This window comes from Mirounga angustirostris, unplaced genomic scaffold (genome assembly GCF_029215605.1).
Source record: "Mirounga angustirostris isolate CCGP_5_RB_7025 unplaced genomic scaffold, mMirAng1.0.hap1 SCAF_1, whole genome shotgun sequence".
NCBI classification, from domain to species: Eukaryota; Metazoa; Chordata; class Mammalia; order Carnivora; family Phocidae; genus Mirounga; species Mirounga angustirostris.
Window position 1 is genome coordinate 58,746,905 of NW_026991709.1, and position 21,503 is coordinate 58,768,407.

Consider the following 21,503-nt stretch of genomic DNA (forward strand, 5'->3'; position numbering starts at 1 on the left):
ACCTAAATGTTGCTTTTACTTCCAAGTCTCTAAATCCAAGCACGTATCTTCCAACTGCTTACTAGTTATCTCTACAGGAATCTCACATTCAACACATTGAAAAATGAACTCACCATCCTCCACAGGAAGTTAGAACGGCTACCTCTATCCTCTATCTTTATGAATAGTCCCATCACCCATATAAAAATCTAGTTTTATATGTATTCTTACATCCCATTTTAATCCCTGTTAATTCTGCTCCCCAAATATCTTCATAACCTGTTCCTATACCCCTTCTCTAAGCAGTATGCTTCAGACCATCATTTCAACACAAATTCTAATAGTCTAATGAAGGGGAAAAATACTAGAGTCAAGGAGACAAAGCCATCACAATGCAGTCAGAATAATCTTTTGAAAACACAAATCTGATCACTTTACTTCTAATGCTTAAGATCTTTCAACAGCTGCACATAACCTACCAAATGAAATTTGAATAGCACTGCATAAAAAGTCCTCTTCACCTAGCTGTGGCCACTGGTCTAGCCTTCTCTCTCTCTCCCACCTTGTTTTTTGGCCATATAAAACTTCAAAAATTCCAGAACCCACCAAACTTTCTTTCCTTCTTGGTTCACCTCTGTACAATGTTACTTCATTAGTAGACTAAAGATATTAAACCTATAGATACATTAGTAGATTATGGTTGCTTTCCTAGAGCTATAGTAAGGATTACATGAGAATTTATTGCCTGGAGGAGATGTACTAGGTAGCTATAAAAAGTAAAAGGGCCATGAGGCGGGAAGGATGGGAGAGCAGGTCTCAAAAGGCAGACACAAAAGCAAAATGAAGAAAGCAGCATTAAAGAGAACAGCTCAAATATGATTCCAAAGTTTTGTTTCTTGGTATCATAAAAAGTTATGAGACAAGGGATGGCAAACATGTGACCCACATGCCACAGCAGTCATGGTAGATATTAATAACCAATGACATCACTCTTTTTTGTTGTTGTATGGCAATCTGAGAACTCATCAAAGCTATCAGCAGATTAAATACTGATTGATTAAATACTATCAACAGATTAAAACAGGCACATGAATTTCAACTTTTGGCTGTTCCTGTTCAGGTTTAAGCTGTTCTTTCTAAAGACAAAGAAACCAAGGCCCAGAGGTAAAAAAAAAAAAACTATTAGTGAACCTACTGCTAACTCTTATTAGTGGCACAGTGAACTACAAAATGTGGCTGCTTTTAATTCAATGTTTTTTGTTTTAAAGTGAGTCTCCTTTAGGAAGATAAATTATGCTGGGGAGTCTGGGTGGCTCAGTCTGTTAAGTGTCCGACTCTTGATTTCAGCTGGGGGTCAAGATCTCATCAGGGTGCTGAGTTTGAGCCCTGCTTCTGCTTGTCCCTCTCCCTCCCCCTCTGTCCTTCCCCCAACTTGTGTGCATGTTCTCTCTCTCTCTCAAATAAATATATAAGATCTTAAAAAAAAGATAAATTATGCTATGAATAATAATCTATATGGACAGGCAGGGAGGTAATCCAAGTGTAACTTTAAATATACTTCAGTTTTCTGGAAAGAGAAATAAGAAATCTTTAAAATGCTCCTAAGTACAATTCTCCTTGCTTAACTTAGTTTATAACAAGTTCCATCTGTAAAAAATTTTTTCTCGTGAGCTGGGTCCTAAACTGGCACCACTCTGACAATATTTGCTAATTCAAATGTCTCAACCCCATTTTCTAAAGAACATTAACTTTAGTTGTTTTGCAATTTGAAGTTTAAACACACTCAATATCCAAATTAAAAAGTGGTAAGTTACACAAGTAACAGGTAAGTCACAAACATACAAATGGCCAGTAAAAGTGGGAAATGTCCAACTTCACTAAGTAATCAAATTAACAGTAACAAAAAAAGGTGGGGGGGAGAAAATTCATCATCTAATCAGCAAAGTAAAACTAGAGTTAGGCTATTATGTGAATATGTCCTCAAACCCAACTTGTAAAGAAACTGTTATTTCTACCATTTTACAAATGCTCAATGTATGCCACTCATTCCAGAAGGTAAATTTATACCACCAATGGCTGAAATGGCAGCTATAATGTCTTCCTTCACTTCCTTAAGGTTTTTTCAAGTGTCCCTCCCCTTCCCCATCAGCCCTTGAAGAAAAGGGCACTCTCATACACTGTTGGCAGTATGAACTGCTACTATCTTTCTAGAGGTCAACTGGCAACAAATATCAGAGATTTAAAAATACCAGTACCTTCTGATCCAAAAAATTCACTTCTAGGGAATTATCCAAAAGAAATAAGGATGTGTGTCAATTAGTTTTATAAACAAGCATTCACTGCAGCACTATCGAGGACTGAGAAAAGCCTCTGGACTTAGAAAACAAGGTTTTCCATTAACAGCTTCAGCAATGATAGAGGCTGAATACAGGTCACACTTGCTCAGGAAAGGCAAATGGATACTCCCAATTATCCCTTCTCCATCATGACAAGGTGACCGGATTACAATATTTTAATCTAAAACCAAGAGTGGCCTCAGAATCCTTCATCACAGAGGTATACAACCAGCCACACACTATCTGTTGGCCCACAAACTGCACATCAACTATTTAGAAACACCATCTAAAATTGGATCCTAAGGAAAGAAATGTTTTACACAAACTTTTTTTTTCAGGGTCTAGCACAGCACTGTCCAAAATACAATTCGAGTCACCTAAGTAATTTTAAAATTTCTAGTATCTACATTAACAAGGCAAGAAGAAACAGATGAAATCATTTCAATGTGCAATCAAAGTAAAAATTAATTTCACTTTTCAAAAAAGTCCTTTTTTCATACTAAGTCTTTTTGAAGTTTATTTACTTATTTTTGGTAATCTCTACATCCAACATGGGGCTTAACTCACAACCCTGAGATCAAGAGTCACGTGCTCTTCTGAGTCAGCCAGGCACCCCCATACCAAGTCTTTTTAAAATCCAGTGTGTATTACACTGCAAATCTCAAATCAGATACTAATTTTCCTTGGAAATATTGATCTATATTCACATTTCACAAACTTTATAGATTCACCTATCCAGGTTGTTTTAAACATACTTGAAAATTGTCCAACACTGACTTTGAGTATCAGTTTCTAAAATTAAAATTTTAATTAAAATTCAGTTTCTCAGTAACACAAGCCACATTTCAACTGCTCAACAGCCTACTGTAGCTAGTCATTACTGTATTGCACAGGACAGGACTAACATTTTTCCAATAAGTTAGGTAATCAATGTATATAGGAACTGATGGAAGAGAACAAATCAAGAGAAAGTACTGTTCACTATGGGACAATTACATAGTTTTGTAGTTATAATACATACAATTTTCACTTCTGTGATGAAAAGGAAGTTTCTATTGGTTACACCTGGTATTTTAATGGTTTCTGTAGGTTGTCCTTAAAAAAAAAAGGACAACCATTTAAATAATTGAGAAGTTGTATCTTTTCATATGGCACAAAGCTGGAAGCCATAGCTAATATGTGTACGAGAAAATCAGAAGTCAAAAGGATTTCCACAGGCCAAAATGGAAAACATAAGCAAAGTGAAAAATTTTTTTTTTTTAAGATTTTATTTATTTATTTGACAGAGAGAGACACAGCAAGAGAGGGAACACAAGCAGGGGGAGTGGGAAAGGAGAAGCAGGCTTCCCGCTGAGCAGGGAGCCTGATGCAGGGCTTGATCCCAGGACCCTGGGATCATGACCTGAGGTGAAGGCAGACGCTTAACAACTGAGCCACCCAGGCACCCCAAGCAAAGTGAAATTTAATGTAGGTATTAGTTTGGTCTGGCAAAAGCACTGGCTTTGGAAGATAATGCCTTTTTTTTTTTTTTTTTTTTTTTAAAGATTTTACTTATTTATTTGACAGAGAGACACAGCGAGAGAGGGAAGACAAGCAGGGGGAGTGGGAGAGGGAGAAGCGGACTTGCCGCCAGGCAGGGAGCCCAATGCGGGGCTCGATCCCAGGACCCTGGGATCATGACCTGAGCTGAAGGCAGACACTTAACGACTGAGTCACCCAGGCGCCCCGGAAGATAATGCTTTATACGGATAACCTTTAAAAATCTTTTTCAACCCCAAAATTCATGATTATTCTTTGTTCAGAACTTTACCAACAGTTGTACACAATTTTTGGAAAAAAAATCACACTGATGGCAACACAGCATTAGTCACCAATGCACACATGTGTATTGGTAGCAGATCTTTCTAAATTATATGATTTTATTTACAGACAGATACAAACATCTGATCTTATGATTTATGGTGTAGTTGTACCTGATCATTTACATATTGAAATAAATATCTTATTATAGTTTACTTTTATTTCTCCCTTATGTTGGTTACACCATTATATTGACTTTCTTTCTTTTTTTTTTTAAAGATTTATTTATTTATTTATTTGAGAGAGAGAATTAGATAGAGCATGAGAGGGGGGAGGGTCAGAGGGAGAAGCAGACTCCCTGCTGAGCAGGGAGCCCGATGCGGGACTCGATCCCGGGACTCCAGGATCACGACCTGTGCCAAAGGCAGTCGCTTAACCAACTGAGCCACCCAGGCGCCCCTTATATTGACTTTCTAAAAAATTGTGGCACGGGTAGGTTATATTTTATGTGAATTCGTCTCAACAAAGCAAGGAAATATTACAAAGTATTTTAAAATACAGTATCTCAATCCACATCCCACAAATGATCGGCTTCATAGGAGGAGTATGAATTGGAGGTTTACAAAAGTTAGTGAATTCTCCTTCAGCCTCACTGCCTGTCCCCTCTACAAAAACAGCAGTACAACCTTAAAAAAAAAAACAAAAAAACCACCTGTTTTACCGAAGTATAGAATATGTATGGTAAAGAGCACAAATCTTGTTCACAGCTCATTGACTTTTTACATATGTATACATCTATGCAATCGATACCCAAAGTAAAGTTAGAGAATATTTCTAGCACTTCAGAAAACTCTTGTGCTCCTTCCCAGTCCATATGCTGTCAGAGGTAACCATACTTCAACATAGATTCTTTTGACTGCAGAATCTCCTATTTTGAACTGCACCATTCTATATATTGTATATATTATTATCTACTTCCCCATCTTTACTTTGCACGTATTCATATTTTGTTAAGGACTTTTTCTTTTTTTTAAGTAAGCTCCTCACCCAGCATAGATCCCAATATGGTGCCGAACTCCCAACCAGATCAAAACCCAAGCTGAGATCCAGAGCCAGAAGCTCAACAGACTGAGCCACTCAGGCGCCGCTAAAGACACTTTTATTAGAACTAATTTATACCTCTTTGCTACAATTCAAAGGTATATGGATTCAGTTTTACTCTCTATTATACTAACTAGTTATATTGCCATCTCAGTCATGGCTGTGACTTCTTGCTTGAATATCACCTTCCCTAGAGAATAATAGATAAAAATTATCAGCTTACCATCCACAAATTCAACCTACAACATCCCTGGTCCATAAAAACAAGCAGCTTCAGTACAAAGGAAATAACATCTTGTAATATACCCTCAAGTTTCTCGACCATGCATATAAATACATGCAGTAATTAAAAACTGGTTATTTACTTACTATGGAGGAAAGGCAAATACATGCCAACACAATGGAATGTCCTACTGCTATTACTAACAAAAACAAAGTATAAATATGAAGAAAAATCAGATAAAGTTTTAAAAGTTTGAAAATGATAGGCAATACAGGCAACGACATAAAACATTTAAATAGATTGATTTAGAGTCAGAAGTTCTTCATGTTTCGAATTTTAGGTATTTCTATTCAACTTATAGAGTTAGCTCAATATATAGTAAAACACTTAGCAAATAAAATTTCATACAAAAATATATAATCAGGACCACGGTTTCGTTTTCACAGGCCTTTCCAAATCAAGAGTCAGGACTATAATGCTAACCACATTGTGCATGGTGATACAAATCTTTGAACTATAGGACCTTAGAATCTTTTTAAATAATGTCTATTGCCTTCATTTTTTCTGTGCCTTAAATATAAGACTTAGAAATGGAAAAAGTTTTGAAGTCCCATCTTACCTGGTAGTTCTTCATCCGGGATGTTAAAGGGACTATTCCTGTGAAATCATCTTAAAAGTTTACCATCAGGAACACAACTTAAGGGGTGCCTGGATGGCTCAATCGGTTAAGCAGCTGCCTTCCGCTCAGGTCATGATCCCAGAGTCCTGGAATTGAGCCCCACATCTGGCTCCTTGCTCAGCGGGGAGCCTGCTTCTCCCTCTGCCTGCCTGCCCCTCCCCCTGCTTGTGCTTTCTCTCTCTCTCTCTCTCTTTCTGTGTCAAATAAATAAATAAATAAATCTTAAAAAAAAAAAAAAGGACACAACTTTAAGTTTCCCATCATAAGTGATAGGAACTAGACTTAAAGACTCTTCATTTTGGGGACAGTTGCTGGCTTGCGGTAAAATTCAGTAACTATAAATTTCCTCTAGATTTGGCCAGTTACTCATTTCGGGGGATTTGCCACCATCCCCAGAATAATAAATCACCATTGTTACACATAAATCACCATTTTAAGTAAAAAGATAATGCCTCATGAGTGTATTAACTGAAGGTAGATTGTGAATAATACCAATGTTTGACCCCATTTCTATTGCCAAGTTAGGTATCAGAAAGAACATTACATGGTCTAGCAAGACTGAGCTAGACCAAAGATTTTGGATCTAAATACCCAGAATAATTTCTTGTAAGTCCTCCTTTATAAATCCATGCAGTCTCAACTCGGGAACTATTCAGCCTCATTTTTAGTACTCTAACAGAACAAGATGAGAAGTATTGTGTGCCGATAAGAATAAAAAACGAGGGGCACCTGGGTGCCTAAGTCCATTAAGCGTCTGCCTTTGTCTGGGGTCATGGTCCCAGGGTCCTGAGATCCAGCCCCCCAGGGCTCCCTGCTCAGCAGGGAGTCTGTTTCTCCCTCTCCCCCCTGCTCCTGCTACCAAATAAATAAAACCTTAAAAAAAAAAAAGAAAAAGAATAAAGGAGTAAGAGAAAGCACCCATGTTCAAGGGAAAAGAAAAATCTCACTAAATTATACTGGATCATAAATATAATAGCCAAACTTCCTAGCTCACGATTCAAGTGCTACAAATACTTCTCATACCTCAATTAGTATCCTGATCGGAACTTCAGAACTTGATGTTTAATATAGTGCAGGTACTATGAAAATTTCACGATTTCTGAATTTAATGTAAAACACACAATTCAGCATTAGAATGAATTTCCAATATTTAAAGCAAAATCAGAGTAAGGAATCATGTACAGACCTAAGGCCAATTAACCCTTCTTGGACCTCTTCGACTCCAGTCACATATACACACCGAGAGCCTTGTTTTAGGCAGCATGAGATTATTTCGAAGACTGACTTTTATTTCATCCTCAAAAGGCTGAACAGTTTGAAAGGCTTCACTAACTCAACACATAGTAACAATTCTTTAACTGACTTGCTATAATAGAAAAAAATTCAGCCATCTCAGAAAGCTTTTAACATTGATAAAAGGAGAGCTCCAAAACGGCTAAATTAGGAAATATTTTAAAACACCGTGTTATGTAATTAATATTTTAATAGTATATAATTTAATAGTATGGTGATAGCCAAATGGAAGTAGTTGAACCAAAATAATCCCTAATTTTATCCAAAAGGGAAACAGAATATTAATTTTGCTAATCACCTGAAAAAAGCTTCGCAGTAGTAATCAAGGACCCCCCACCCCCACAGCACAGGGGCAGTAGCAAACTACTGGAACAATAGCTCCACCTACTGATCAACAATACTTCCTTAAACATTTTGGCACCCCAAGACTACAGAGCTCACGCTCTCTCCCCCTCCTCCACTCGCTCTGACCCAACCCAAATCCAGTTGAGTCACTAGCTCTTAATACTCATCTCCATGCTCTTTATTCCAATTCTTCCTCGCTCCAGAAGGTTCTGCACAACTCCCAAGTGTGAATAAGACTGAAAGGTGTCAAAGACCGCAGGTCCTAGGGTTGAGCATGGATCTGAAGAGGACAACCAGTCCACTCCAGTTGGAGTGGTGGGCCGGGGGTGGCTCAGCCGTCCGCTCCCGGGTAGGAGACCCAAGGCGCCTCACAAGAGCTTTTCCCTGTTGCCCCACTCAGCTGCTAGTCTCCGTTCAACCCACACTCGCCCCCCGGGCCGAAATCCTGGCTTCCCCGGGTCCTGCCTCTGCTGGCCCTTCAGCCCGCCAACAGCCCCGCGCCGAGCATCCGCCCCCTCCGCTGAACAGAGAGAAGCCCAGAAATCTCCCTCAGCCGGGTCTTCGCCCGGAGTCTCTCCCCATCTTCGCAGCCCCTCTTCCCTGCCGGCCCGGCCCTGCCCGGCTGCCCTTCCTCACCCTTTCATCTTCCCCGCCTGCTGAGGCCGTTGTTACCACCGATATCAACGCCGTTGTCGTCGCCGCCCTGAGCTCTCCGCGCCCTCAGCTCGGGCCACTCAACTCCCACAAGCCGGCCTCCCCGCCTAGGGCAGGGAGCTGAGCGGGTGACGGAGGCCGCGAGAGTCAAGCGCAGCCCTGCGTCTCCGAAGGGGGCGGGGGTGTCTCCCGCCGCCGCGCTGTGCCGCCGCTTCTCCACACGTGCACACCGGGCAATCCACTCCCGCCCGCCGCAGCCGCCAGCCAGACCCGCCGCCGCGCTGTGACCTTTCACCCCGCCCCCTCTGCGCGCCGGCGCGCCGGCCGCCTCGCGCGCAGCCGCACTGCTGGCCTCCGCGCACCCTTCCCCCTCCACTTCAGGACCTCCATTTTCCTACTGGGCTGTGGCCTGTGGCGTCATCTTTCTCCTCCCATCCCTTACGACACTACTTGTGGGGCTTGCCTGGTAGGCCCTGGCGGTAAAATCCGGATTTTTCCACCCTTCCCTCTCTTCTGCAATTTTAGCAAGATCGATCTTCCCCGACCCGGTCTTGTTCTTCCAGTTGGTAGTCTCCAGAATGACCTTCAAACGCTCTTAATAAGATTTTATAAAGATGGTTCTTCTAAATGTAAAGAAATCTGTGGTAGACTCAAACAAATGAGATGTTTTTAAGACCAACGTAATTAACAATCGGCCGGATAACTTGGCTTCTGTCCAGCACGATCCAAGTTTTGAGATCATGTGATTGCCTGGGATTAAGCCTGGTATTTTACCGGCGGGCCACTGTGGGACAGAACGTCGTCGCCATTTCCGGTCCCTAGACCATAGCATAAACGTCACTTCCTTAGCAATGCACTTTAACCCATTTCACGCACGCCCTCTACATTACACTTTACGACACAATCTTTGTGAAATTTTTGTTTTTTCTCTGATTTCATCGCAAGAAAGTTCATGTTAAAACGATTCGCAAAAACACAGGTCCTCGAAATGCAGCACGCCTGCCTCGGGGCGGCAGGGCGGAGCTCGAGGTCACGTGACTGTATAGGCCCGCCCCCTTCTGCAGCTGAAGACTTCCCCTCCCGCAGTGACAGAGCCTCTGGTCCGTGATCGGTACTGTTTCTGCACCTCGCGCCCGGGTAGGTGAGCGGCGACCGGTAACCGGCGACTGGTGGGAATAGGAGAGGGGGTGGGAAGAGAAGAGAAAGTGTGAACGGCGGCCTCTGTTGTCCGGGGCTTCCTCCCCGCTGTCATCCTGCACTGGCTAGGAAGCTCTTTTTTCCAGTTCTGACCTTCGCTTCCCCCACTGTGGTCGCCCCCGCCACTTAGGGGTGAGACGTCCACCTTTCCCGGGGTTGGGGATGAGTGCGGCCATTATGGTTCTCTATTCGGAGTCTTTGGGGCTTCGGGTAGTGGGTTTGGTTCAGCCATTTCTCAGGGTCCGCAGTAGTCTCCAGGTCTTATTCTCCAAAGCCCATTCTTTTGCAGAGGCCCTGCTCGGTTTTCAGCCTTGGGCTGGGAAGCTGGGAGGTAGGAAAAACCCTGGAGGCAGAGGCGTCTCCGGTGAGACAGGCTTGGGAGAGAATGCCACTGATGTGGCCCTCACTGCGGAGTCACTGTAAAGCTTGCTCCAAATGCGCTTTCTCAGTAATTCGGAGTTTTAAATCTGACCTCCCTGTGTGAGGCGTTCTGTAGCTGTTCACAGAATTTGGTTGGGCCTGGAAGGGTAAAAACAGGACTTTTACCTTTCTCTGATTTTATGGTGCAGGAAGAGAGAAAACAGTTGAAAGAATAAAGATGTATTGGCTTCAAAACAGGAGGTGTTGGTAATGCGACAGTCTCAATTGAATGGGGAGGCGTTGAAAGATGATGGTGTTGCGGTTTCGTGCTCTGCAGGAGACCCAGACTAGCTTATGGAAAAGTGACTGGGTTTCCCCGACAGGGAAGTAATTCTTAAGAAACTGATTGGGCTGGAAATAAAATGAAACCAATTTGACCTTAAACTTTCTGCCTTTGACATTCTCTTTTGTCCTTTCTACCTGAAATCCTACTTAATTGCTGTTCCCAATCAATTCCTTGACCAGTGGTAAATTTATATTAAGTAGCACTTATATTACTCCTTAGCCTTCCAATTTGTATAGCTCCAAGTGATTTCTTCAGATTTTGATGAATAGTGTTTTGTGAAAATACAGAATTATTTTGCTTAGGTTTTTGCCCAGCCCAATGTACTCCCACTTCATATATAATGTAGTAACCAGTGTTTTGACCCTAAACAATGTGCTTTAGGGAAGAGTGTTTTTTAGTTTGGGGTTAAACTCCTTTATTTATACTGCAAACTCAGAAAGTCCCCTGGTTCTTTTAAATTGAAAGACCTTACAGAAATTATGATTTTTAAAATTTAAATTACACTTTTTTAAAATCTGAAAAGTCATATCCTCTGTTAAACCTTGTAGTTTTCTAGCCAACATAATAAAAGAATCCATTAGAAAGACGGCTGAAAAGTGAGGAAGATGGAATTCTTTATCTTTGAGTAGTGGATGTGACTGATTTGTTTTTGTTTTTCTGTATCATCCAAATTCTCTACAATAAACTGATTTTGTTAAGGGGAACAAAAGGTTAAAATTCTAGTGTAATATTAATTTAACAAAATATTTTTATAGTAAGTTCAAAATAGAAAAACTGACCTATTGATGCTCTTTGCTAGAAAACATAACTTTAAAAAATGTTTCTTGCTTTCCCTATGTAATAAATAAGACCACTATCCTGGATTTACAGTTTTAGCTATGGTCCTAGTCTACTGGTATGTTTATGTAGCCATGCCTGCTACCAAAATAAATATAGTTTCATCCATTAGTTTGCTCCAGAGTGATGGTCTCTGATCTCTAGAGGAGAGAAAAACATAAGCAGTGTTGCTTCATTGGCCAGGTGACATTCCACCAAATAAGCCACATTTTTTAAAAGCTCTGGAAGTCCAAACCAGTCCTGTCTGGGTGAGACCAAAGTAGGAAAGAGAAAAACCAGCTAAAGAGCGTTGAATCCTAGAGGGGAAGATGTCAATATGAAAGAGGTTGTGAATGAGTCTGCAGTTTTACTTCACAATTTCCCCAATTTTAGGCAACTCTGAAAGCAGTAGCTTAGACCACTAATGAAATTAGCAGCAGGAATTGGTGACGAAACTAGCAGCAGGAATTGGTGACTAAATTGCTATTAAAGTTGAGTGTGAAAAAGAGCTTTAACATTATGCATAATTCATACACAAACAAGTGATGAAGCTAGAAAGCCATTTCTGAAACTAGTTTGCCTTTTTTTGTTTTTTTTAAGATTTTATTTATTTATTTTAGAGATAGAAAGAGCTGGGGTAGGAGCAGAGAGAGAGGGCTAAGCAGAGTCCACGCTTGAGTGCGCAGAGCCTGAGGCTTGGGGCTTGATCCCACAAACCTGAGATCATGACCCTAGCCAAAATCAGGAGTCAGACACTTAACTGACTGAGCCATCCAGGCGCCCCTGAAGCTAGCTTTTTATCAGTTTATGAATATTACATGGAAAAACCTTAACATTCATTAGGGAATTGTGCTGTAGTCCCAACAGTAATTGACCCCCAAGAGTTTTTGTGTTAAGGTCCCTGACACTGCTTACTCTGAGGTCGAAGTCTTCTTAACATTTCTCTGCCTTTATAGATTATCAGCACCACCAAAAATGCTTTGTCCCCCTATTGGCAGAACTAGCCCCTTAGTCCTATAGCACACACAGTATTTTCTGTTCTTCTATTTTCACTTCTAGCACATTGTATTTGATTACTGTTGGCTGGGCTGTTCCTTAGTAAACCATAAAGCTTCTAGGAGTTCAAGGCTAGTGACTCTACTGTTGTCTTTAGAACCAGGATGCTGAAGTACCTGATGAGTCTTTAGTAAATTTTATTTATTTATTTATTGGATGAATGTTTGACAGTTAGGAAGGTTAAACTAGTTTTAAACCTCTTAAAAATCATAGCTCCTTCTAAAGTTGTGTACTAGGTATTAGTTTTCAAATATAAATTGGTAATAATAACCATCCAAATCATGAATAGACAGAAACGTAGACTTTATTAACGCAGTGATCAACTTATTTTCACAGCGTATATGTTTACTAGTAGGTATGGTTATCATCCAAATATGGAAGAGAAGGGAAGAAGAGTGAGTTGTCAAAATGTGGCTCTGATGGGGTGGCTGGGTGATGGACACTGGGGAGGGTATGTGCTACAGTGAGCACTGTGAATTGTGTAAGACTGTTGAATCACAGATCTGTACCTCTGAAACAAATAATACATTATATGTTAAAAAAAAAAAAGATATTAGGAAGGGAAAAATGAAGGGGGGTTAATCGGAGGGGGAGACGAACCATGAGAGACTATGGACTCTGAGAAACAGAGGGTTCTAGAGGGAGGGGGTGGGAGGAGGGGTTAGCCTGGTGATGGGTATTAAAGAGGGCACGTACTGAATGGAGCACTGGGTGTTATACGCAAACAATGAATCATGGAACACTACATCAAAAACTAATGATGTAATGTATGGTGATTAACATAACATAATAAAATAAAATTTTTTAAAAATGTGGCTCTGTGTAGGCTACAAGTGATACAGCACTAAAATAAAAATCAGAGGATGAGTGTTCAGCCTTGCCGCTTTAGTTACATGCTTTTTAAAGTAAAGTTGGGAGTGGAGGCTTAGGATTTGATACTTGAGAAATCTTCCTCTCAAGGGTATTGTGAGTTCAAGTGAGATAAACCCTAGGTAATCTATGTGAAAGTATTTTAAAAACTAAGTGGTATTTAAATGTAAAGCAATATACTGTAGACTTTATGAGAATAGATTTCCCAATCATACAGACCTGGGTTCAGGTTCTGGCCCTACCACTTATTTAGGATGTGTGACCTTGGACAGTTTATTTAATCTAAGCTTACCTTTTCTCATATTTAAGTTTATCCCATAGGTGCTATTAAATTATAAATTATATCATAAATACAGGGGGCCTAGTACATACTTTGTAAATTTTTGTTAACTTTAGTCATATCTGGTTTGGTTTTATATACTGAAAAAATTTTTTTAAAGATTTTATTTACTTAAGACACAGAGAGAGCGCACAAGGGAGCAGAAAGAGCATGAGCTGGGGGGAGGAACAGAAGCAGGCTCCTAGCTGAGCAGGGAGCCCAATGTGGGGCTGGATCCCAGGGTCCTGGGATCATGACCTGAGCCGAAGGCAGCCACTTAACTGATGGAGCCACCCATGCGCCTCCTATATACTGAATTTTTAAAGGAGACTTAAGGCATCCTATAAAATTGAGGAACAGGTTTGGGATGTAGAGAAACAAATAGAATTTGTTGAGGTTATTACTAAAAAATAGAGGAACTAGAAAAATGCACTTATAGCAAAGATTCTAAAACAGATTTATCAATAGAAGCTGAGAAATATCAACATTATTAGTCCCATTATTTTGGCAACTGCAGTGACTTAATATTTTTTATATAGATTTTCCAAAGCTTATGATTATTAATATGTGGAAACAATTTAAGGAGGTAGTTCTTCTCTTTTTAAATTTTTATCTCTATAGTGGGTTATAGAAATGTATTAAAATTGTACAGAGCTATAGAGCAGGGACTTTTGAGTTTATGCTTATGTTTAAAAAATTTGCCTTTTATTTTACATGTCTTTATATCTCATTTTTGTCCTCATATGAAGTAGACAGGGGAATGTAGAGATTATAACAGGGACATGAGCTGCAGTAAAAAATTTTTCCTTCTAAATTCATGATTCACAAAGATTAGTGGTTTTATATTGGAAAATACCAGTAAATTAAACAGTAATTGAAGTATAGTTATCATGAGTTTATGTTTCACTTTAATCCTGAAAAATTTATTACTCATACTCATTTGTTCTAAGGAGAGATTTTATGAGGAGATTATTGAATGTGATGTCAACTTCTGTATTTTGGTGAAATAAATTGTGGTCAGTGTTTTCCATTTAACTTCCTTCTGTAGAAACTTTAAAAGTATTACAATTCTGTTTTTTCCTATTGTGAAATGAAAGTGACTCTGGTTTGTATAAGTATTCCTTTATGCATATAGTATATACATATTGTATGTATAGTAAATACATATATATACATATATATGTTTTTGTGTGTATGTATTTGTAAAGAGAACTGGAATGGATATATATATTCACAGTATAGACTTCTTTTTACTTGAAACTATCAAGGCTGTTTTTAAAATTAGCTAACTACAGGGGCACCTGGGTGGCTCGTCGGTTAAGCAGCTGCCTTTGGCTCAGGTCATGATCCCAGGGTCCTGGGATCGAGTCCCGCATCAGGCTCCTTGCTCAGCAGAGAGCCTGCTTCTCCCTCTCCCTCTGCCTGCCTGCCGCTCCCCCCGCTTGCGCTCTATCTCTCTCTCCGTGTCAAATAAATAAATAAATAAAATCTTTTAAAAAATAAATAAATAAATAAAATTAGCTAACTACTGTGAATAAAATTATCTATGACTAATTTATTTAAAATTCCCCTTTATATTGTTTGTAGTTAGCTCTATTTAATAAATTTTACAACCATGATTAGACTGTTTTTAAAAATTGGTATTCATAGGTATTTTCAGATTCAACCTGTGCTGTTGGTATCAAAAAATTTTCAGTTTTGAATCTTAATGCTCTAATATTGTTTTTTGGGTGATAAACCTTTTTTTTTTTTTTAAGATTTTATTTATTTATTTGACAGAGAGAGACACAGCGAGAGAGGGAACATAAGCAGGGGGAGTGGGAGAGGGAGAAGCAGGCCTCCCGCCGAGCAGGGAGCCCGATGTGGGGCTCGATCCCAGGACCCTGAGTTCACGACCCGAGCTGAAGGCAGTCACTTAACTGACTGAGCCACCCAGGCGCCCCAGTGATAAACCTTTTTAAAAACTATGCCTACAACATGTCATGTTTTGTTTCTTTTCTGAAAAATAGTTAAGCATATTTCATTGAAAATAAAATGGATAATGCCTGGTATGATGCAAAAGAGCTCCAAATGTATTTGAGCAATGAAAAACAACCAGACTTCATGTTTTGTTTTAGTTATTTCTTTAATTTTTAAAAAAGGAGTGTTTATTTAAAAGTAAAATGGAGAAGACTAATTAATTTAGAAAATATTTGTAAAATTGAAGAAAGAGTATGATAAAAAAAACTCTATGTAGTAGTGATTATATATTCATATTGGAAAAGTTGGAAGGAAATGTATCAAAATAAGTGATTATCTCTAGGTTAGGAGATTAAAGAAAGATTTAGAATTTATTACTCTTCCTTTTGTGTATGTGAATTTCTACAATCAATAGTCATTGCTTTGGGCAGCAAAAATTTTTTTTAATTTGATATGGAGAATTAAGACATTTAAGTAATGATTTCTTCTTAATTATCTGAATGTCTTAAGTGAAAATGTTTCAATTTATCCAGATAACTAAATAAATTATTTAATTTTATCACTGCAGATGTATTTTTAGGCTTACATAAGCACAGCAAAATTTTAAAAGCAGAAGTAAATCCCAGCATATAAAGGAATTTAATACATGGCAAAGCTCTGTTTCAATCCACGGGGATAAAATGGCACATATATAGTAAATGTAACTGACACGACTTACCTGCCTAGAAGAAAATAAAATGGAGCTGCTGCTTTGCAGCATAGGCACAAAATAATTTCAGAGGGATTAAAAGCATAAATGTAAACAATAAAATATTTGAAATACCAATCCCCTGAATTTTCTTTGTACGTACAGTCTAGATCTGTAGTAGTTGCCAATGGCAAAGATAAAGGACAAAAGGCAGATTGGAAAAAAAAGTGTTTGAAATATGTATAACAGCTAAAGAGTTAACATTTGTAAGAACTATTACATATTAAGTAAAAGTCCATATAATAGAAACATAGATAAACATGTGATCAGAACTTCACAGAAGAGAAATCCATTCAACAAACAAAAAAAAGACATAAAACCTCACTAGTTGGGACGCCTGGGTGGCTCAGTCGTTAAGCATCTGCCTTTAGCTGGAGTCATGATCCCAGGGTCCTGGGACAGAGCCCCGCTTCGGGCTCCCTGCTCATCGGGAAGCCTGTTTCTCCCTCTCCCACTCCCTCTCCCTGCTCAGCGGGAAGCCTGCTTGTGTTCCTGCTCTCTCTGTGTCTCTCTCTGTCAAATAAATAAATAAAATCTTAAAAAAAAAAATTAAAAACCTCACTAGTAATCGATGTGCTAACAATGAAATATTCTTTTCTGACTGGCAAAAATTAAGTGGTAAACCTACTGCTTGTAGGGATCTACGGTAAAGGATTTTCTCATAGGATGTCAGTGGAGATGTGAATTGTTACAGTTTTTTTAGTAAACAATCAGGCAGTATCTGTTAATATTGAAAATATATATTCTTCCATCCAGCAGTCCCACTCTGTGGCGTCTTTTTCTTAGAAATAAAGACAAGCTGGGACACCTGGGTGGTTCAGTTGGTTAAGTGTCTGCCTTGGGCTTAGGTCATGATCCCGGGGTCCTGGGATTGAGCCCCTTGTCGGGCTCCCTGCTCAGTGGGGAGTCTGCTTCTCCCTCTTCCTCTGCCCCTCCTCCTGCTCCTGTGCACTCTCTCTCTCAAATAAATAAAACCTTAAAAAAAAGGAAAGAAAGACAGGCAAGCATTTACGTGAATGTTGATTACAGCAATGTTTTATAGTAGCAAAACCTGGGAACAAAGGGAATGTCTGTCAATAGGAGTATCATTGTATAGATCATGCACAGGCATATCATGGAATATCTTTCAAGTTATTAAAAAATAGGAGTTAAATCTATACTGATGAGTTGAAAGGATCTCCATCATGTATCTTAAGTGACAAAGGCAAAGTTAGAGAAATGTATGTAATGAGATCCCATTTTTGTAAAACAGTTGAAAAAACACTTTGTGTGTGTGTATGCTTAAACAGTTGTTAACATTGGAAGGAGGAAATAAGCAAGAGAAAAAAGAAGGAAAGAAAAAAGAGTACCCGCAATAACATATGCATGTAAAACTGTTTACACGTGTCTATAGAAGATGAATTGCAGGAAAAGATAGTCACCAAAATGGTTGGTAGCCATCTCAAGAGTGGTTGGATGGGCATTTCAGGTGATTTTTACTTTCGTCCTTACACTTTTCTAGATTTTTGTGTTTTTTATTTTTTATAATGAACATAGTGTTTCTGTAATTACAAAAAACAAAACCATTGACATTAAAAAAAATAAACATCCTGATAGGGCAAAGAAGGAATTAGTAAGGAGGAAAATACCACTTGAAATTACCAGAAATGGCAATTATCTGAAATATTTTTTGACTCATTTATTCTCATGTCGGAGGGGAAAGTGTATAAATTATCCTGATAACTCCGTAAGTTTGCCTTAATTTTGTATAGGTGGTAACCATTGTGTATTCAGTAAGAAATTGTCATTAAAAATGTGCAGGGAGGGACACCTGCGTCGCTCAGTCGGTTAAGTGTCTGCATTCGGCCTAGGTCATGATCTTAGGGTCCTGGGATCAAGCCCTGCATCAGGCTCCCTGCTCAGCAGGGAGCCTGCTTCTCCCTCTCCCGTTCCCCCTGCTTGTGCTCTTTCTCTCTCTCTCTCTCTGTGTCAAATAAATAAATAAAATCTTAAAAAAAAATGTGCAGGGAAATGCTAGGCACTACCAGATTGGGTTGCAAATACACCTTTTATTTTTGGTGTAGTTATTAAATTTTCCAGAAATTCTTTATGCCTGGGAGATACAGAGCATATTGCACAAATATGGGGTATATCACCTGATTTAATCATGTGACAAAATCAGAATAAGGAAAAATCCACATTTGAGTTTTAGTTAATTAAAAAAACCCAAAAAACTAAATACATGAGTAACTCTCCTTAGGAAAGCTTCAAGTAAGAATATCTTTTTTTTTTTTAAGTAAGCTCTACGGCCATCATGGGCCTCGAACTCATGACTATGAGATCAAGAGTCACAAGCTTTACCCACTGAGCCAGCCAGGCGCCCCTCAAATAAGGTCTTTAAAGAGGCAAAATTAAAAGTATTGACAATTATTTAATACTTTATTTCAGTCCTTTTAAGAGACTGAAGTTAATACATCGTTCAAGGCTGTAATAGAAAATGTCAGGGACAGCTGGGTGGCTCAGTTGGTTAAGCGTTTGCCTTCGGCTCAGGTCATGATCCCAGAGTCCTGGGATCAAGTCCCGCAGCAGGCTCCCTGCTCAGTGGGGAGTCTGCTTCTCCCTCTCCCTCTGCTGTTCCCCCTGCTGTGCTCTCTCTGTCTGACAAATAAATATATCTTAAAAAAAAAAAAAAAGGCAGATGCTTTAGAGTTGGATTTGTTGCATGTTTAAAGCATCTGTATTTGTTTCTCATGTTCATCTTTGTTTTCCTCTTTTCATTACCAGTATTATTAACTTAATAGTATATATGTTCTTTATCACAACACATACAAATTTCTTTTTGAAAAGAATTGGAATATATGTAAATAACAAGTAATTTTCAAGCAGTATTGAGAGGCAACATAGCAAGGAGGTTAAGGGCATAAGTACTGGAGATAGACTGGGTCACATCCTGGCTCTGCTACTTCCTAGCAGTGTGACTTTGGGGGAAGTTGCTTTTATCTTTCTTAATTTTTCTCAGCTTTAAAATAAAGATAATAAGAGTATTTACTTTGTTAAGTGTTGTGAGGATTAAATGAATTATTTAAGAAAAGTGATTAGATAACTATTGGCACATAAGATCTATATAAATATTTGCCATTATTATTTAGTTACTATGCTCTTTGTTCAGTTAGGTATATATAGTAATTTTATTACTTGGCTTGTTTTAGCACTCATTGAATCATTCAATAATATTTTTAATCAAGTTGAATGGATAATACATGTACAAATGCAGTAAAAATTATGTACTTATATGTGTGTTTTCTCCTTTCTCAATCCTTATTTTTTTTCACAAAGGTAATACCTCTTCACATTGTTCTGGACATTACATTTTTCACTTAGCAATGTTATCTTGGGGATCTTTCCACATTTGTACAGTTAAAGCTACATCATTCTTTTAAATAATAGTCTAGTATTCAATTGTACTAATGTGTCATCATCATCATTTGTAACATTTATTGAGAGTTTACTACTGATCCAGGCACTTTTCTTAAAGTTTTAGTTGTATTCATTCATGGAAGCCTCACAGAAACCTTATGAAATAGGTGCTGTATTTGTCCCCATTTCATAAATGAAGCAAATTAGGCAGGGGGTGGTTAAATGCCCAGCAATGTCACACAATTCATAATAGGACTCAGAATTTGAATCCAGGGCATCTCTTTCCAGAGTCTATCTTAATATCGCCGAGTACTACAGCTATTTATAGTATGACAAGTTATTTAACTAGTCTCCATAGTAATGGATGTTTACAAACTTTTGCTATAAGGAACAGGCTATAATATTTTGATAATAGGACATTTTGTACACATTAAGGAAATTCCTGGAGATGGAAGAACTGAGTCAAAGGATATGTACATTTTGAAATCTGGTGGGTATGGCCAAATTACTCTCCAATTTAGCAATGAACAAAAGTTCAGATTTGTCCTCAGTATTGTGCTGAAAGCTGCCAAATCATTTAGCTTGAGTCTTTGGGAAGCTGAGTAGCTAAATGCCTTGAACATTTCTAGCATCCCTGAATTATGAGTGATCTACCATCTTGTGATAGCATAGGCTACCCATCATATCTACTCAGTGTAGCAATGTCAGTGTAAGAACAAAGTATGACATTTGGACTTCTTGTTACTTTCAAATAATGGTAAATATTCTCGTTATGATTTGCAGTGTTGCCTATGTGATTTATGCGTTGAAATGCTATAAATTGAGGTTTGAATGTGTATCATTGAAAGAGCAAAATGCTACAATTGTCAAGTATATTATTAAAAGAGTAAAATGCTATGATGGTTAATAATTGTGAAAGTTGCCAATTTTATGTACGAAAACAATTACGTAAGTGCTTTCAAATAATTAAATAGGGAATCAGATTGCCAGTTAATAAGACCATTGATAATGTGATAGCTAAATGTATGAATAATTATGTATTTTCTTGTGAAAAATGGGTTTTCAGTAATTGGTAAGTCCTGGTCTTAGGTAATGAAGAATTAGGCAGTGGGCATGGGGGGGGGGGGGCTTTATTCAGCTGAGTTACAACATCCACAGATTGTTTTATTTTTTATTTATTTTTTTATTTTTAAGATTTTATTTACTTATTTGACAGAGACACAGCAAGAGAGGGAACACAAGCAGGGGGAGAGGGAGAAGGAGGCTTCCCGCTGAGCAGGGAGCCCGATGCGGGGCTCAATCCCAGGACCCTGGGATCATGACCTGAGCTCAAGGCAGATGCTTAACGACTGACAACTGAGACACCCAGGCGCCCCATCCACAGATTGTTTTAAATATACTTCTGCTCAGTGTCTTCTGTCTCATTGGTTTCAAGAAAAGGAAAAAATTATCATTAATTCAAAAAGCAGGCTGACTGACACCAAATTCTTTAATGTGATCCAAAGCAGACACTTAAAATACAGAATCTGCTCAGGTCCCAGCTTAGTGTACCTACAGTGCTCGAATGTACCTACAGTACTTGAATGCAGATTTATAGTACTTGCTATTTTTCAGCAGGGTGTGTGTATGTGAGTGTTTTAAATATGATCTCATCCTCACCCAAAGATACTGTTGGATAACGAGGGTGGGGGAAATACCTATAAAGAGGCAGAGATAAACAGCCTATCAATTCTTTATTGTGAAGTATTTCTACTTCAAACTAGAGCAGTATAAAACAATAGACAATAACTCTCCCTCTACCTTTATCCTCCGAATGAGTCATTGAACCTTAGCAACTTTGATATCCAAAATATTAGAGCTTAACCTTCGTCTTGGAAGACAAACCTTTCTATACCTCATATTTCAAAAATTCATTCAAGATAGGGTTAAGATTTTCCCAAATCCTCATCCAAGATATTACCTTAAGTTCTGTTCTGAAAACATAGATGAGTAAGTACTTTAAAGGCATATCTGACTCCTGTATTCC

At 38.7% G+C, this 21,503-nt stretch overlaps 2 protein-coding genes across 4 annotated transcripts in view; one reads left to right on the forward strand and one right to left on the reverse strand.

Annotated features, from left to right (window-relative positions):
• Nucleotides 1-8,721, reverse strand: part of NAA50 (N-alpha-acetyltransferase 50, NatE catalytic subunit) — a 29,350-nt gene extending 20,629 nt beyond the window's left edge. The window contains exon 1 of one of the 2 annotated variants that reach the window (XM_045902888.3): nucleotides 8,393-8,721. In XM_045902888.3, coding sequence (XP_045758844.1) covers nucleotides 8,393-8,400 — 8 coding nt within the window. In that variant the 5' untranslated portion in view covers nucleotides 8,401-8,721. The remainder of the gene's footprint in view (nucleotides 1-8,392) is intronic. The other variant, XM_045902887.3, reaches the window with a different exon arrangement.
• Nucleotides 8,722-9,397: 676 nt separating this feature from the next.
• The window catches only part of ATP6V1A (ATPase H+ transporting V1 subunit A), a 60,678-nt gene continuing 48,572 nt past the window's right edge, over nucleotides 9,398-21,503 (forward strand). The window contains exon 1 of one of the 2 annotated variants that reach the window (XM_064591373.1): nucleotides 9,398-9,547. The gene's annotated coding sequence lies outside the window, so the exon portion shown is untranslated. The remainder of the gene's footprint in view (nucleotides 9,548-21,503) is intronic. The other variant, XM_064591415.1, reaches the window with a different exon arrangement.